General features: G+C 45.0%; 1 protein-coding gene across 1 annotated transcript in view; it reads right to left on the bottom strand.

Annotated features, from left to right (window-relative positions):
- slc25a13 (solute carrier family 25 member 13) overlaps window positions 1–17,510 on the bottom strand; it is a 90,461-nt gene that overhangs the window by 43,787 nt on the left and 29,164 nt on the right. Inside the window, exons 6-9 of the mRNA XM_082970223.1 lie at window positions 14,083–14,229; window positions 9,912–10,050; window positions 6,730–6,823; window positions 5,327–5,411 (exon numbers count right to left, since the gene is read on the bottom strand). Of these exons, the coding sequence (XP_082826349.1) occupies window positions 5,327–5,411; window positions 6,730–6,823; window positions 9,912–10,050; window positions 14,083–14,229 (465 nt within the window). The remainder of the gene's footprint in view (window positions 1–5,326; window positions 5,412–6,729; window positions 6,824–9,911; window positions 10,051–14,082; window positions 14,230–17,510) is intronic.

The following is a 17,510-nucleotide window of genomic DNA, read 5'->3' as shown; positions in this document are numbered from 1 at the left end:
AACAATTACAGAGGCATTTGTGTGAACAGTAACCTGCGGAAGGTTTTCTGTAGTATTATCAATGTAAGAGTTCTAAACTTCCTTAATAAGCACAATGTCTTGAGTAAAAGCCAAGTTGGATTTATACCAAAACATCGCACAACTGATCATATTTACACCCTACACACCCTGATAGATAAACATGTCCACCAAAATAATACCAAAATATAGGCTTGCTTTATCGACTTCCAAAAAGCATTTGATTCTATTTGGCATACTGTTCTACAAAGTTATTGAAAGTGGTGTAGGGGGTAAAACATATGACAGAATTAAATCAATGTATACTGGCAATACGTGCAGCATTAAAATTGATAAGAAAAGAACAGAATTCTTTAACCAGGGGCGGGGCCTTCACCAGGGTTGCAATCTGAGCCCTGCACTCTTCAGTATTTACATTAACGAATTGGCCACTATTCTAGAAAAATCCTCAGCCCCTGGTGTTAGTCTCCACAATTCAGAAATTAAATGCCTACTCTTTGCAGATGACCTATGCCTGCTGTCACCCACTGCACATGGCCTACAGCAGAGCCTGGACCTGCTAGCGCAGCACTGCCAGACCTGGGCCCTGGCAGTAAACCCCAAAAAGACTAAAATAATGATTTTCCAGAGAAGATCCAGATCTCAGGGAATTAGACCAAAGTTCTCAATTGGTACAAAATATATAGAGTACTGTACACACTACACTTACTTAGGTTTAAAAATAAGCTCAACTGGACACCTTAATGAGGCAGTAAATGAACTGAGAGAGAGAAAGCACGCAGGGCATTCTACGCCATTAAAAAGCATATTCAAATTGAAATACCTATTAAAATTTGGCTAAAACTAATTGAATATGTCATTGAACCAATTGCACTTTATGGCAGCGAGGTGTGGGGTCCACTTGCAAAACAAGATTTCATCAAATGGGACAAACACCCCATTGAAACCCTGCATGCAGAGTTCTGTAAGATTCTCCTACATGTCCAGAGGAAAACTACAACCAATGCATGCAGGGCAGATTTAGGCCAATATCCACTAATAATAAAAACTCAAAAAAGAGCAATTCAGTTTTGGAAACATCTAAAATACAGTGACCCCCTCTCATATCATTACCAAGCCCTGCAATGCCAAGAGCTGAGCAAAGAAAAGAGTTCCCTCGTCCAGCTGGTCCTGGGGCTGAGTTCACAAACCTGTTCTACTAACACACTGAAGCCTCAGGACCAGAACATCCAATCAATCAGAATAAACCAAATTACAACACAGTCAAAACAAAACTACATTGCTTATTGGGAAACACAAGCACAAACACAAAGCAAAATGCAGTGCTCTCTGGCCCTAAATTGACAGTACACCGTGGCTAAATATTTGACCATGGTTACTGATCAAAACCTTAGAAAAACCTTGACAAAGTACAGGCTCAGTGAGCACAGCCTTGCCATTGAGAAGGGTAGACATAAGAAAACATGGCTCCCTGTAGAGGAAAGGCTGTGCAACCACTGCACCACAGCAGAACCTGAGACAGAGCTGCATTTCCTGACAAAATGTAAAAAATATAAAACAATTAGAGTGTCATTTTCCCAAATTTGAAACCTTTATTCAAGGTTTCAAACACCTCTCTGATGAGGATAGGCTACCCATCCTGTTGGGGGAGGACGCAGAGAGCTGTGGGTTGGCAGCGCACTACATTGCTGCCTGCCATAAGATGAGGGACAGTGTCTGACAGACCAATCAACCTGCACATGTCCTCTACTGTATGCTTATTGTTATTGTTGAATGTATGGTTATTTTGACCCTTGGTTATTGTTGTTACTGTTGTCCCGTTGACAATTTTGATTCTCATTTTTATTTTTATATTGTAAATATCCAAAATAAGCTTTGGCAATATGTACATTGTTACGTCATGCCAATAAAGCGAGTTGAATTGAATTGAGAGAGAGAGATAGAGGGAGAAGAGATGGTGAGAGAGAGAGAGAGAGAGAGAGAGAGAGAGAGAGAGAGAGAGAGAGAGAGAGAGAGAAATAGAGAGATAGAGGGAGAAGAGATGGTGAGAGAGATATAAGACAAACCAAAAGACACCATGTTTCAGTCAGACGTCAGCACTGCCATTGATTCCCATGCTGTAGTTGAGACATTAATCCCATCTTGATTCTCACAGAGTAACAAGAGAAGTTAACTATTATAAATCTAATTTACATTCAGTCCTACATAAATTCAGATCAGACAGTTGACATGCATCATCAGAATCATTTTATTGCCTATATTTCATCAAGCCTTTAGAAGAGTTGAATGATTTTAAGGGTCACGTTGAGTTTACTGCTGAATAAAACACTGGTGACTACTCTGACATGATTAGACACCATCCCATACTGTACCAAGTCATCTCATGTGACAACACCAGATATACCATTCTGTTTTTATCATCACTATAGGCTATATGTTCACATTTATGTCTCTATTCTGTGATTCAATTAATTGCCCTCTAGCATCAATTCCCACCAGTTTGAATGTTAAAACTCTCTTGAATTAGTGAGACTTTTGGATTAGTTTGAAAAACTCCAATCAGGCACAGAAGCATTTCTCGTAAGAAGTTAGTAGAACAAAACCTGAATCAGGAGCCCTGGTTCGATTGGATGCCACCCCTTGCCCATGCCATTGGCACACATCAGAGCACAAAATCAGCTGATTGTTAGTGACAGCAACATCATCCAAACATTCTGCTCCACATACCCAGCCGGAGGCACCTGTGCCCTGGCCTGCCGTGCCCAGCGCTCAGCCATCGTCCCTGGGGAAGGGAAGTAAAGAGGGGGTCCCCGCTCTGGAACAGGTCCACCTGTCAGGAACTATCTGAGCCCCTAACCCCCCTCTGTCTGCCCCTTTCTGCCCCCAGAGGACCCCACTCCTTCCTCTTCTCTCTCTGAGTCAGAGCCAGAGGAGGAGGGTTGGAGGTTCAGAGGGAGAGCTGGCCTGCAGCCCGTGGAGGCCAGACCACACAGCCCAAAGTAGCTCATTGTGGTGGGACTGGCGTCTCTACCCTGGGCCCCTGCTCCGGCCCGGCCTGGAGCCTAGCCTGGCTGCAGTCAGAGGAGGAGGAACTCACCCCGCAACACCACGCTGTCTCACTCTGCAGACCAGGCACAACTTCTAACAGGAGGGAAAAAAAGAAACATCCATCCATCCAACTTCCTTTCCATTTTTTTTCCTCAGCTGTTTTGTTTCAAACACCCTTCAATAATTTTTCATTTCCCCCTTCAATACATTTGAGATAACTGATTTGGACGGCTGCAGTTGGTCTTGAATTAACATGGTTTTAAAAGTTGAATTGATAAAGATATAATGTCACAGAGAGGTTTCTGATGTCTAATGGTATTTCTCTGGAGAGAAGTTGTGTTTTCCTTAGCAGTTTGTTCAATGGCTTTCATTTGAGAGTCTGACACAATTAGAACGAGTGGGCTGGAATTTGGACTGGTATTTTGGGATACTGTAGTAAGATGATTTTGTCTTCAGTTGTTCATGTTTCATGTTGGATATATTTGTCCTAGTGTATTGCTAAGTCATCTTCGAAATACCCAACAACATCATCAGTGAACCATTACCAGGACGTTGTTGGAGATGTTTCTATACTACAGTTAGAAAATAACTATGGCCGGGATTCAATCCAAAGCGCGCTGTAGCGCAGGTCACTAAACAGCCGACAATGCGCCTTTTAAAAGCCTTGAATTGAATCCCAGCCTACAGTGAGGGAAAAAAGTATTTGATCCCCTGCTGATTTTGTACGTTTGCCCAGTGACAAAGAAATGATCAGTCTATAATTTTAATGGTAGGTTTATTTGAACAGTGAGAGACAGAATAACAACAACAAAAATCCAGAAAAACGCATGTCAAAAATCTTAAAGGGAGTGCTCCTAATCTCAGTTTGTTACCTGTATAAAAGACAGCTGTCCACAGAAGCAATCAATCAATCAGATTCCAAATTCTCCACCATGGCCAAGACCAAAGAGCTCTCCAAGGATGTCAGGGACAAGATTATAGACCTACACAAGGGTGGAATAATGGGCTACAAGACCATCGCCAAGCAGCTTGGTGAGGTGACAACAGTTGGTGCGATTATTCGCAAATGGAAGAAACACAAAAGAACTGTCAATCTCCCTTGGCCTGGGGCTCCGTGCAAGATCTCACCTCGTGGAGTTGCAATGATCATGAGGATGGTGAGGAATCAGCCCAGAACTACACGGGAGGATCTTGTAAATGATCTCAAGGCAGCTGGGACCATAGTCACCAAGAAAACAATTGGTAACACACTACGCCGTGAAGGACTGAAATCCTGCAGCGCCCGCAAGGTCCCCCTGCTCAAGAAAGCACATATACATGCCCGTCTGAAGTTTGCCAATGAACATCTGAATGATTCAGAGGAAAACTGGGTGAAAGTGTTGTGGTCAGATGAGACCAAAATGGAGCTCTTTGGCATCAACTCAACTCGCCGTGTTTGGAGGAGGAGGAATGCTGCCTATGACCCCAAGAACACCATCCCCACCGTCAAACATGGAGGTGGAAACATTATGCTTTGGGGGTGTTTTTCTGCTAAGGGGACAGGACAACTTCACCGCATCAAAGGGACGATGGACGGGGCCATGTACCGTCAAATCTTGGGTGAGAACATCCTTCCCTCAGCCAGGGCATTGAAAATGGGTCGTGGATGGGTATTCCAGCATGACAATAACCCAAAACACACGGCCAAGGCAACAAAGGAGTGGCTCAAGAAGAAGCACATTAAGGTCCTGGAGTGGCCTAGCCAGTCTCCAGACCTTAATCCCATAGAAAATCTGTGGAGGGAGCTGAAGGTTCGAGTTGCCAAACGTCAGCCTCGAGATCTTAATGACTTGGAGAAGATCTGCAAAGAGGAGTGGGACAAAATCCCTCCTGAGATGTGTGCAAAACTGGTGGCCAACTACAAGAAACGTCTGACCTCTGTGATTGCCAGCAAGGGTTTTGCCACCAAGTACTAAGTCATGTTTTGCAGAGGGGTCAAATACTTATTTCCCTCATTAAAATGCAAATCATTTTATAAAATTTTTTACATAAATTTTTCTGGATTTTTTTGTTGTTATTCTGTCTCTCACTGTTCAAATAAACCTACCATTAAAATTATAGACTGATCATTTCTTTGTCAGTGGGCAAACGTACAAAATCAGCAGGGGATCAAATACTTTTTTCCCCCACTGTATATCTCCGAGTCTGAAAAGAAAGCTAAAACCATCAACAAGTCTTCTTTCTGTCCTGCTTGCTTTCTTTCTCTCTCTTTCTATATTACCTGTCTCTGGACCTCGGCCAGGTTGTATGGGAGGGCCCCCTCCTCCAGTGGAGCAATCCTGTCAATGTCCACCAGACCAACACGGCTGGAAGAGAGGAGGAGAGGAGAGAGGGAAAAGTTGAATTGCTTTAAACTATTATTTCAAGAAACACTTCGAAACGTTTATACCATTTCAGTGTTTCTGACTTTTTCCTTCTGACCCTGGTACGATTTTCAACGATATCTGATATTCAACAATATCAATGACCGACTACCTCTCTCTCCCTCTTTCTCTCTCCCTCTTTCTCCCTCCCTCAAAACAAAACATTTGTCTGTGATTCCCGGGCTTCTCCAACTCGGCCTGCACATAACATATCTGTGGCGTTCCCAGATTTGGGAGCAGCTCAATCCCCTCCGATTATTGGGAGCAATTATCTCCTGCATCTCCAATCAGAGGCTGGGGAGACTATTAAAGTATCCCGTTGCCCAGAAATAATCATCAGGTGCTCGGAGAGGGCAGAAATTACCGGTTCTCTACGCCACAGGTCGGCCCTATGGAGCAAGATGCATGGGAACGTGAGCTGTGTACAATTAGAAGAACCACTGGGGTGCTGTATGCTGTGTGGATTCCCCTTTCCCTGTGTGTGTGTGTGTGTGTGTGTGTGTGTGTGTGTGTGTGTGTGTGTGTGTGTGTGTGTGTGTGTGTGTGTGTGTGTGTGTGTGTGTGTGTGTGTGTGTGTGTGTGTGTGTGTGTGTGTGTGTGTGTGTGTGTGTGTGTGTGTGTTTGTGTGTGTGTGTGTGTGTGCGTGCGTGCGTGCATGTGCCTCTTTTCTGTGTGTGTGTATGTGTGTAAGTTTGTCTCCCCTTCTTTCGATAAATGCTGAGTTTTGAAGGCTTAGTTGAGAGAAAGGGGATTCTTATCCTGGCATCATAGCAGAGCAGCAGTCATGTCTGGCTTGTTTGATGACTGGGTCCCAGAGGTATGACGAGCCCCAGTGATCCAATGACAACCACATGGATTAAAGGACAGGCTATTGAGATCCAATAAACTGAAAACTAGCATTAACTACAATAATACATGCTAATGTGGAAATACAATGAGAGGCATGGACTACAATATGCTGTATATCAATGACTCTGGGAAAATGTTTCCCTAATATGGAGCTTCATTCAATATTGCTGGAATTCACTGAATTGAAAATAAGGCTGAGAGGGCTTATGATGTATGATCTGTTTTGCATAATTATGTATATTGAACGTAACTGTAATGAAGCTATTTAAACCAAAGAGGGCTCTTTATTTTGAGGCCTTTTTTGTGTGTGTGTGTGTGTGTGTGTGTGTGTGTGTGTGTGTGTGTGTGTGTGTGTGTGTGTGTGTGTGTGTGTGTGTGTGTGTGTGTGTGTGTGTGTGTGTGTGAGACTCACCCCCGGGACTCAGAGAGGTCGGCCAGTTGGAACAGGATGTCCAGCTCCATTGGAGTCACCTGACCAAACCTCTGGGCCGCAATGATAAACTCCTCTGTTACAGGAGAGAAGGAGAGGAGAGAGAGAGGAGAGGAATGGAGAAAAGAGGAGAGGCAAGGAGAGGAGAGAGAGAGGAGAGGAATGGAGAGGAATGGAAAGAGAGGAGAGGAGATAGGAGAGTTAAAACATCAGTGCATAATAGTTTGATTTCTACTTTATCTGAGTCTTGCTTTGCATTATGTGTGATGGATACTCCCACTTTATTAATCTGGGATTTATACAGGTGATCTCAGATGAAGACCTATCTTTCCCAACATCCAACTTTTGTACACTACAAAAGTAGTACACTTTAAAGGGTTCCATTTGGGACTCAACTCAGGGCTGGCTTACAGTGTGATTTCTATAGCTCTGGTATCTGGTATTGAGTGACGAGCTTATTCAAAGAGCAGCAAGTGTTCTTGCTGTGTTGTCCCACAGAGATCAGCTAGCTCAGTTTACCCCCAGGCTCTGACACAACACACTGTCTGTCAGGGGAATCACAGATCACACAGATAACCCTGTCTAAACTATCTATACACAAAGACCAGCTGACTGTCCGTCTATAGACAGACATTACATGACTGTCCGTCTATACACACACATTACATGACTGTCCGTCTATACACAGACATTACATGACTGTCCGTCTATAAACAGACATTACATGACTGTCCGTCTATACACAGACATTACATGACTGTCCGTCTATACACAGACATTACATGACTGTCCGTCTATACACAGACATTACATGACTGTCCGTCTATACACAGACATTACATGACTGTCCGTCTATACACACACATTACATGACTGTCCGTCTATACACAGACATTACATGACTGTCCGTCTATACACACACATTACATGACTGTCCGTCTATACACAGACATTACATGACTGTCCGTCTATACACAGACATTACATGACTGTCCGTCTATACACAGACATTACATGACTATCCGTCTATACACACACATTACATGACTGTCCGTCTATACACAGACATTACATGACTGTCCGTCTATACACAGACATTACATGACTGTCCGTCTATACACAGACATTACATGACTGTCCGTCTATACACAGACATTACATGACTGTCCGTCTATACACAGACATTACATGACTATCCGTCTATACACAGACATTACATGACTGTCCGTCTATACACAGACATTACATGACTGTCCGTCTATACACAGACATTACATGACTGTCCGTCTATATATGATACACAACATCACCAAATGGTATACACTATAATCACCTGTTGCAATTAAATCTACACAGGCCTAAGTACTAGTCCCAAATCCCCGGTCTGCATACACAGACAAGACTAATATTAATCTACATCTATACAAAACAATCACCTGTCTCTGTCATATATACTCTATGTAGCAGACCACAGAATGAGTTGCATTCATTTCATTGAAGGTAATGTTGTAATCAGCCCTGCCCTAGGTAACCACAGCGATGACGTCCCAAACTACCATACATACGGAACCAATCAGGCTGGATGGTGGGGGTCAGGGAGGGAGGGAGGGAGGGGGGGGGGGGGGAGGGAGAGGGAGAGAGAGAGAGAGAGAGAGAGAGAGAGAGAGAGAGAGAGAGAGAGAGAGAGAGAGAGAGAGAGAGAAAGAGAGAGATAGAGAAAGTGGAAAAGAGAGAAAGCGAAAAGAGAGAAAGCGGAAGAGAGAGAAGGAGACGTGGAGCTCTGCACGCACAGACCAGGTCCCAGTAGGGCCTAATGACTGTGGCTGGGGGAGGGGGGGGCGAGGCCTGGCTAGGGGCCACCACAGCCCAGCCACGGCCACGCCATGGTGGGAACAGCCAACGGAACTCAGGCCCAGGCCCACACCCCCGATAAGGCCCGATAGCATCACACTCACATACCCAGAACCCCAGAGCCATGTGGTGGACTGACCTACTCAGCCTCAGCCCAGTCTGAGAGAGAGAGAGAGAGAGAGAGAGAGAGAGAGAGAGAGAGAGACACAGAGAGAGACACAGAGAGAGACACAGAGAGAGACACAGAGAGAGAGAGAGAGAGAGAGAGAGAGAGAGAGAGAGAGAGAGAGAGAGACAGAGAGAGAAAGAGAGAGCGAGAGAGTGAGCGAGAGAGAGAGAGAGAGAGAGAGAGAGAGAGAGAGAGAGAGAAAGAGAGAGAGGGAGAGAGGGAGAGAGACACAGAGAGCGAGAGCGAGAGAGAGAGCGAGAGAGAGAGAAAGAGAGAGAGAGACAGAGAGAGAGAGAGAGAGAGAGAGAGAGAGAGACACACAGAGAGAGAGACAAAGAGAGAGAGAGAGAGACACAGAGAGATACCGAGAGAGAGACACAGAGAGAGAGAGAGAGAGAGAGAGAGAGAGAGAGAGAGAGAGAGAGCGAGAGAGAGAGAGAGAGAAAGAGAGAGAGAGACAGAGAGAGAGAGAGAGAGAGACACAGAGAGAGAGAGACACAGAGAGAGACACAGAGAGATACCGAGAGAGAGACACAGAGAGAGAGAGAGAGAGAGAGAGAGAGAGAGAACCTAGCCTACAGAGACATTGGTACAGTTCAACAACTGGCCTCTGGGGGGCGGGGGGTGTTGAGGGGGACTGTTGAGCTAATTATTGCGATAACTCTGACTTAATACATGTCAACTGTCATATCACGTCAAATCATTACACATTGTGTATGTTTATCCTTTCCTCTCTGCTATTTGTGATGTGTGAAACAACTGTTAGTTTGGTCCTACTGTACTGGCCATTCACCCTTTAATGGTTTAAGGTAGAATTTGGGCAGAGTTAGCTGATCCTAGATCTGTGCCTCAGGGGCAACTCCTAGCCAGTGCCAAGGAGGATGTGTCACAGACAGGCCCAGTGAGAGGCCCGCCACTGCTGCTGAGCATTCTGGGTAAACAGCCCATGTGTCTGTTGGGACGCATCCAGCAGGGCCAATCAAATGTAGACATGGAGGAGGAGGTGGGGGGAGGGAGTGGAAAGAAGAAAACAAACAAAAGAAAAACAACAACACACAACCACAGTATGTGTGTGTTTGTGTGTGTGTGTGTGTATACATGTGTGCATGCATGAACGTGTGTGTGCGTATGTGTGCCTACCAACCTTTAGTGACTTCCAGAACTCTACTGCTCCCAGCCAGTGTGGTGTAGATCTTCCTAATGAGATCCATGTTGTTGAGGAGAGAGTTGAAGCCGTTAAAGTAGGAGAAACTGACCTGGTGAGATGTACTGCCCCCGGCCACCTGGGAGAGAGAGGGGTGGAGAGAGAAAGAGAGAGAGAGAGATAGAGGGGAGAGAGAGAGGTAGAGAGTAGAGGTGAGAGAGAGAGGAAGGGAGGGGAGAGAGTCACCGAAACACACAAAGTGACATTCCCATTCAATGGAGGGATGGAGGGATGGAGGGATGGTGGGATGGAGGGATGGTGGGATGGAGGGATGGTGGGATGGAGAGATGGTGGGATGGAGGGATGGAGGGATGGTGGGATGGTGGGATGGTGGGATGGAGGGATGGTGGGATGGAGGGATGGTGGGATTTCAGGGATGGTGGGATGGTGGGATGGTGGGATGGAGGGATGGTGGGATGGAGGGATGGTGGGATGGTGGGATGGTGGGATGGAGGGATGGTGGGATGGTGGGATGGAGGGATGGTGGGATGGTGGGATGGAGGGATGGTGGGATGGAGGGATGGTGGGATGGAGGGATGGTGGGATTTCAGGGATGGTGGGATGGTGGGATGGAGGGATGGTGGGATGGAGGGATGGTGGGATGGTGGGATGGAGGGATGGTGGGATGGAGGGATGATGGGATGGAGGGATGGTGGGATGGAGGGATGGTGGGATGGAGGGATGGTGGGATGGTGGGATGGAGGGATGGAGGGATGGAGGGATGGTGGGATGAGGGATGGAGGGATGGGTGGTGATGGTGGATGGAGGGATGGTGGGATGGAGGGATGGTGGGATGGAGGGATGGAGGAATGGTGGGATGGAGAGATGGTGGGATGGAGGGATGGTGGGATGGTGGGATGGAGGGATGGTGGGATGGTGGGATGGAGGGATGGTGGGATGGAGGGATGGTGGGATGGTGGGATGGAGGGATGGTGGGATGGAGGGATGGTGGGATGGTGGGATGGGAGGGATGGTGGGATGGAGGGATGGTGGGATGGCGGGATGGTGGGATGGAGGGATGGTGGGATGGAGGGATGGAGGGATGGTGGGATGTAGTAAAGGAGAGAAAATAGTTAACGCTTAAAATAGAGACTCAAAGTGTATGAACTGCACACTGTCCTCCCAACACAACTCTTTCACTGCACACTGTCCTCCCAACACAACTCTTTCACTGCACACTGTCCTCCTAACACAACTCTTTCACTGCACACTGTCCTCCCAACACAACTCTTTCACTGCACACTGTCCTCCCAACACAACTCTTTCACTGCACACTGTCCTCCCAACACAACTCTTTAACTGCACACTGTCCTCCCAACACAACTCTTTAACTGCACACTGTCCTCCCAACACAACTCTTTCACTGCACACTGTCCTCCCAACACAACTCTTTCACTGCACACTGTCCTCCCAACACAACTCTTTCACTGCACACTGTCCTCCCAACACAACTCTTTCACTGCACACTGTCCTCCCAACACAACTCTTTCACTGCACACTGTCCTCCCAACACAACTCTTTCACTGCACACTGTCCTCCCAACACAACTCTTTCACTGCACACTGTCCTCCCAACACAACTCTTTCACTGCACACTGTCCTCCCAACACAACTCTTTCACTGCACACTGTCCTCCCAACACAACTCTTTCACTGCACACTGTCCTCCCAACACAACTCTTTCACTGCACACTGTCCTCCCAACACAACTCTTTCACTGCACACTGTCCTCCTAACACAACTCTTTCACTGCACACTGTCCTCCCAACACAACTCTTTCACTGCACACTGTCCTCCCGAAACAACTCTTTCACTGCACACTGTCCTCCCAACACAACTCTTTCACTACACACTGTCCTCCCAACACAACTCTTTCACTGTACACTGTCCTCCCAAGACAACTCTTTCACTGCACACTGTCCTCCCAACACAACTCTTTCACTGCACACTGTCCTCCCGAACCAACTCTTTCACTGCACACTGTCCTCCCAACACAACTCTTTCACTGCACACTGTCCTCCCAACACAACTCTTTCACTGCACACTGTCCTCCCAACACAACTATTTCACTGCACACTGTCCTCCCAACACAACTCTTTAACTGCACACTGTCCTCCCAACACAACTCTTTCACTGCACACTGTCCTCCCAACACAACTCTTTCACTGCACACTGTCCTCCCAACACAACTCTTTCACTGCACACTGTCCTCCTAACACAACTCTTTCACTACACACTGTCCTCCCAACACAACTCTTTCACTGCACACTGTCCTCCCAACACAACTCTTTAACTGCACACTGTCCTCCCAACACAACTCTTTCACTGCACACTGTCCTCCCAACACAACTCTTTCACTACACACTGTCCTCCCAACACAACTCTTTCACTGCACACTGTCCTCCCAACACAACTCTTTCACTGCACACTGTCCTCCCAACACAACTCTTTAACTGCACACTGTCCTCCCAACACAACTCTTTCACTGCACACTGTCCTCCCAACACAACTCTTTCACTGCACACTGTCCTCCCAACACAACTCTTTCACTGCACACTGTCCTCCCAACACAACTCTTTAACTGCACACTGTCCTCCCGAAACAACTCTTTCACTGCACACTGTCCTCCCAACACAACTCTTTCACTGCAGATTAACTGTCACAGGAATTATGTCTCTCCATTTAAGTCTGTTTAAAAGTACATAAAGTAGCATGGGTGAAATATTGCGGATATTCATCTTGTACTGTTCTAGATTGTGGGGGTGGGGAGAAAACACTGGAAACCATCCGTTTCACTAGATGGCGCTGTTTGCTTTACAGACACAGCAGTGCGCCCAACACAGCTAGCAGTGAGGGAGAGAAGCCATCTGCAGAAGGAGGAAGAGGCTACTTGGGTTGAAGCTTCTCCTCTTCTGACAAAAATATTCATTTATCTAACATCCAAAATCCAAGCAGCCTCTGCTGTTCACTGAAACATCATATTACTGTGCCTTGGCCACTAAATCTACACCCTAGCCATGTACAGGGACACAAAGGGAGAGAAAATCAAATATTTGGGAAAACTGAGCATTCTATTTATCATTTATCATGTTTCAGTGTGTGTGAGAGAGATTAGAGGGAGAATGTGTGTAAATGTGTGTATAGTGTGTAGGCATGGTTCCACACACAGCCTTGTCTTAAATGCGTCTGCTGTAATGGCAGTGAGTGTGTGTTTACTAACATGGACCCTGAGATGGCTGGTTTATGAGGTAAACAATGTGGGAGAAATGACAGAGTTCACTAGGTGTTTATAAAATGGCCTAGATGTGGAGGGAGACACACACACACACACACACACACACACGAGGAAAACAGACAGAGACACAAACAAACGTGTGACGTGACACATACTGTACATACTCACTCACACAAACATACCATACTGGTGTTCATTTAATCATCACACACAGAGAGAGTAAAAGAGAGGACACCAAAACAGCTGTGTGTGTGTGTGTGTGTGTGTGTGTGTGTGTGTGTGTGTGTGTGTGTGTGTGTGTGTGTGTGTGTGTGTGTGTGTGTGTGTGTGTGTGTGTGTGTGTGTGAAGGGAGAGACATTTAACTGCCTGGTTTGATGCCAGAGAGGTTTGAGGTAGCTCTTTCCTGCAGTCAAATGACCTAGTGGTCTCACGAGTGGAATGTTATTAATATTTTTCATAATTTCATCATTAATAAACATATATATTTTTTTAAATGTTGAAAATCCGGTGTTTCTATGTCAAACAGTTTTGTTATATTTCAGTCTTCTGTGATGTATATAAAGTGTAATATTGGGATGCAGACTCAAAATGGAATACTTTTCATCTCTATATCTGACATGGTGAAGGTGTCTTCTTGTTTAAGCCCATAACCATGTGTGTGAGGTGGATACTTTTGTTTCAAGTAGATGTTGATGTAGATTGTAGATGTAGATTGTTTAAGACTACCAAGAAAGACTGTGTGACCCTGATTTAGCCCACTGCAGTAAAAGGCTTTAATGACACGTTAGGGGAAGGAAAGGGAGAATTATAGAGGAAGAGAGCGAGAAGGATGAGGGATAGAGGGAGAGAGGGAGAAGAACCAGGGAGCCAGACCCACCGCCACCAGGCTCTCCTCCACAAAGGGTGTGAGCATGTGGGGCCGGATGGTGACCATGATGTCCCTGAAGTCCAGGGCGGAGATGGAGCCGCTGTGGGCCTTGTCCCTCTGAACAAAGGCCTGCCGCGCATGTTCCAGCTGCATCTCCTGGGGAGGAGACAGAGGAACACACACACAGATTAATAACACACACACACACACACACACACACACAGTCTTATACAGCTAACCTTGTGGAGACACACAATTCAGTCCCATTCAAAATTCTATTTTCCCTAAACCCTAACCCGTACTCTTACACTTACCCGAACCCAAAAACCTAATCTTAATCCTAACCCTAACCATTAACATAATTGTAGAAACGGTTCTACATGGAGCCCAAAACGGTTTTACTTGGAACCAAAAGGGTTCTACTTTACTTTGAACCAACAAGGGTTCTTAAAAGGGTTCTCCTGTGGGGACAGATGAAGAACCCTTTTAGGTTTTAGATGGCACCTTTTTTCTAAGATACCCTTTAAATCACACAGATACCCTTTAAATCACATAGATACCCTTTAAATCACATAGATACCCTTTAAATCACACAGATACCCTTTAAATCACATAGATACCCTTTAAATCACACAGATACCCTTTAAATCACACAGATACCCTTTAAATCACACAGATACCCTTTAAATCACATAGATACCCTTTAAATCACATAGATACCCTTTAAATCACACAGATACCCTTTAAATCACATAGATACCCTTTAAATCACACAGATACCCTACCCTTTAAATCACACAGATACCCTTTAAATCACATAGATACCCTTTAAATCACACAGATACCCTTTAAATCACACAGATACCCTTTAAATCACACAGATACCCTTTAAATCACACAGATACCCTTTAAATCACACAGATACCCTTTAAATCACACAGATACCCTTTAAATCACACAGATACCCTACCCTTTAAATCACACAGATACCCTTTAAATCACACAGATACCCTTTAAATCACACAGATACCCTTTAAATCACACAGATACCCTTTAAATCACACAGATACCCTTTAAATCACATAGATACCCTTTAAATCACACAGATACCCTTTAAATCACACAGATACCCTTTAAATCACACAGATACCCTTTAAATCACATAGATACCCTTTAAATCACACAGATACCCTTTAAATCACACAGATACCCTTTAAATCACATAGATACCCTTTAAATCACATAGATAACCTTTAAATCACACAGATACCCTTTAAATCACATAGATACCCTTTAAATCACACAGATACCATTTAAATCACACAGATACCCTTTAAATCACACAGATACCCTTTAAATCACACAGATACCCTTTAAATCACACAGATACCCTTTAAATCACACAGATACCCTTTAAATCACATAGATACCCTACCCTTTAAATCACACAGATACCCTTTAAATCACATAGATACCCTTTAAATCACATAGATACCCTTTAAATCACACAGATACCCTTTAAATCACACAGATACCCTTTAAATCACACAGATACCCTTTAAATCACAGATACCCTACCCTTTAAATCACACAGATACCCTTTAAATCACACAGATACCCTTTAAATCACATAGATACCCTTTAAATCACACAGATAACCTTTAAATCACACAGATACCCTTTAAATCACACAGATAGCCTTTAAATCACACAGACATTCCTAGCTTCAGAGACATAGAGCAACAAACACACGGCCACAGAGACATCGTCCTGCTCGGTTAAACCCGGTAACATTATATTTCTGTGACATGATTTAGACATGTTGTGCAAAATAGTGTCCTCTTATAACATTTTAATGACTTCAGATGAGGGTGTACCTACACACACACACACACACACACTTCTCGGAGAAGCAGGATTGCCGTTGATGAGCCCCCTGACGCCATTTTCCCTCTCAGTTACAGGGAACCAGCGTTTGGCGGAGCTGCAGTAATTTGCTCTCCTCTCCTCTCCTCTCCTCTCCTCCTCCTCCTCTCTCCTGTCCTCTCCTTCCCCTCATGCTGCTGCAGTGGGGCGTCGTTTGTGTTTCTCTCACCAGTCCAAATCCCCCATTAAGGCACTCCAGGGGATACACATGCAGACTGGCTAATCACCTAACTGCTCACTATTTCACAACACACACACACGGCACAGCAACTTCCTCCTCTGTGGACCGTAGAGACAACAGACAGGCTCATGGGAAGGCTCCAGTGGGGCTTTGAAATTAAAAGCCATTATCACTACTGTACCTGTGACCACACGTCTGGTGAGACACCCTGTAAACAAAACCGCTTCCTCTGGGCTCATACTGAAAATACCACAATTCAAATAACTGTAAAACTTGAATACCAATAGGCTACTTACTGACTTTATTTCAGTAAATTAGAGATGTTATTGAATATTATTTTTATAAGGATTTTGACTATAAAACTCTACTTCCTCCCTACCATTCTGTGTCATAAGAACTCCAGTGTCTAAGTCTGAGTGACTAACATTTTTGATAACATAACAGGCCCCAGGCTACGCTCAATAACTCCAGAAAACAGTTTGAGGAGATTGACACCTACATAAAGCTGAATACAAAGGGGAGAATAAGTAGAGACATTTCTCCCAAAAGAGGTGTGATCTGCAAACCAGGTTTCTGTGAGAGCAGGGTGTCAGGAACAAGCACTTATGATTCCGCATAGGAGCTCGTCAACTACCTACTGCCATATAACGATCAGTTAGGAGAGTCATCATTAGGGGAGGTTATAGTAAATGTACTGAGGAGGTCCAAAATGGAAACCATACAAAGGAACATATCGCAAATAAACAAATCACTTGGGTATGGGACATTTCCAAGACTCTTTACAGTTGGTTTTTGAACTTGGGATGAATAGGTCCAAACCAATAAACATGTGAGGGGGGAAAGAAACTACCACAGATAAAACAGCGAATGAAAAAAGAACTGGAGCGGTATAGTCAAAACAAGAGAGAAAGGAGGAGAAAAAGAGAAAATAAAAGCGTGTGTGTAAAGGGAAAAATATCCCTGAGCTCTTTAGGCTGGACAACACTGAGCAGAGTTAGGAGCTGCCTGGACTGCCACAACCACATGGAACAACAGAATCTAGTCAGTTTACAGTTTTATTGTAACTGTGAGTGTTTTAGAGACATGGTTTTCATTTCAGGAGGAGAGCTCAGCCTCTGACGACCACTACACAGACCGCCACAGCATTTACACTCACTTTAATTGTCCCTGGACTGGACGGAATAAAAAAACATTTGACGAGCCACTTCTGTTTTGGGTTTCAATACGAGAGGCGTTGGCGTCTTTCCTGCTGTTTAAGGTCTTTAAACAATGGAATACCTGCAGGAGAAATACTGTACAGATTCCCTCTAACTGTTCCCAGTGGTTCCGA

The sequence above is a fragment of the Salmo salar genome, chromosome 27 (assembly GCF_965601325.2).
Source record: "Salmo salar chromosome 27, fSalSal1, whole genome shotgun sequence".
NCBI lineage: Eukaryota > Metazoa > Chordata > Actinopteri > Salmoniformes > Salmonidae > Salmo > Salmo salar.
This window is presented reverse-complemented; position numbering and strand designations above follow the sequence as displayed.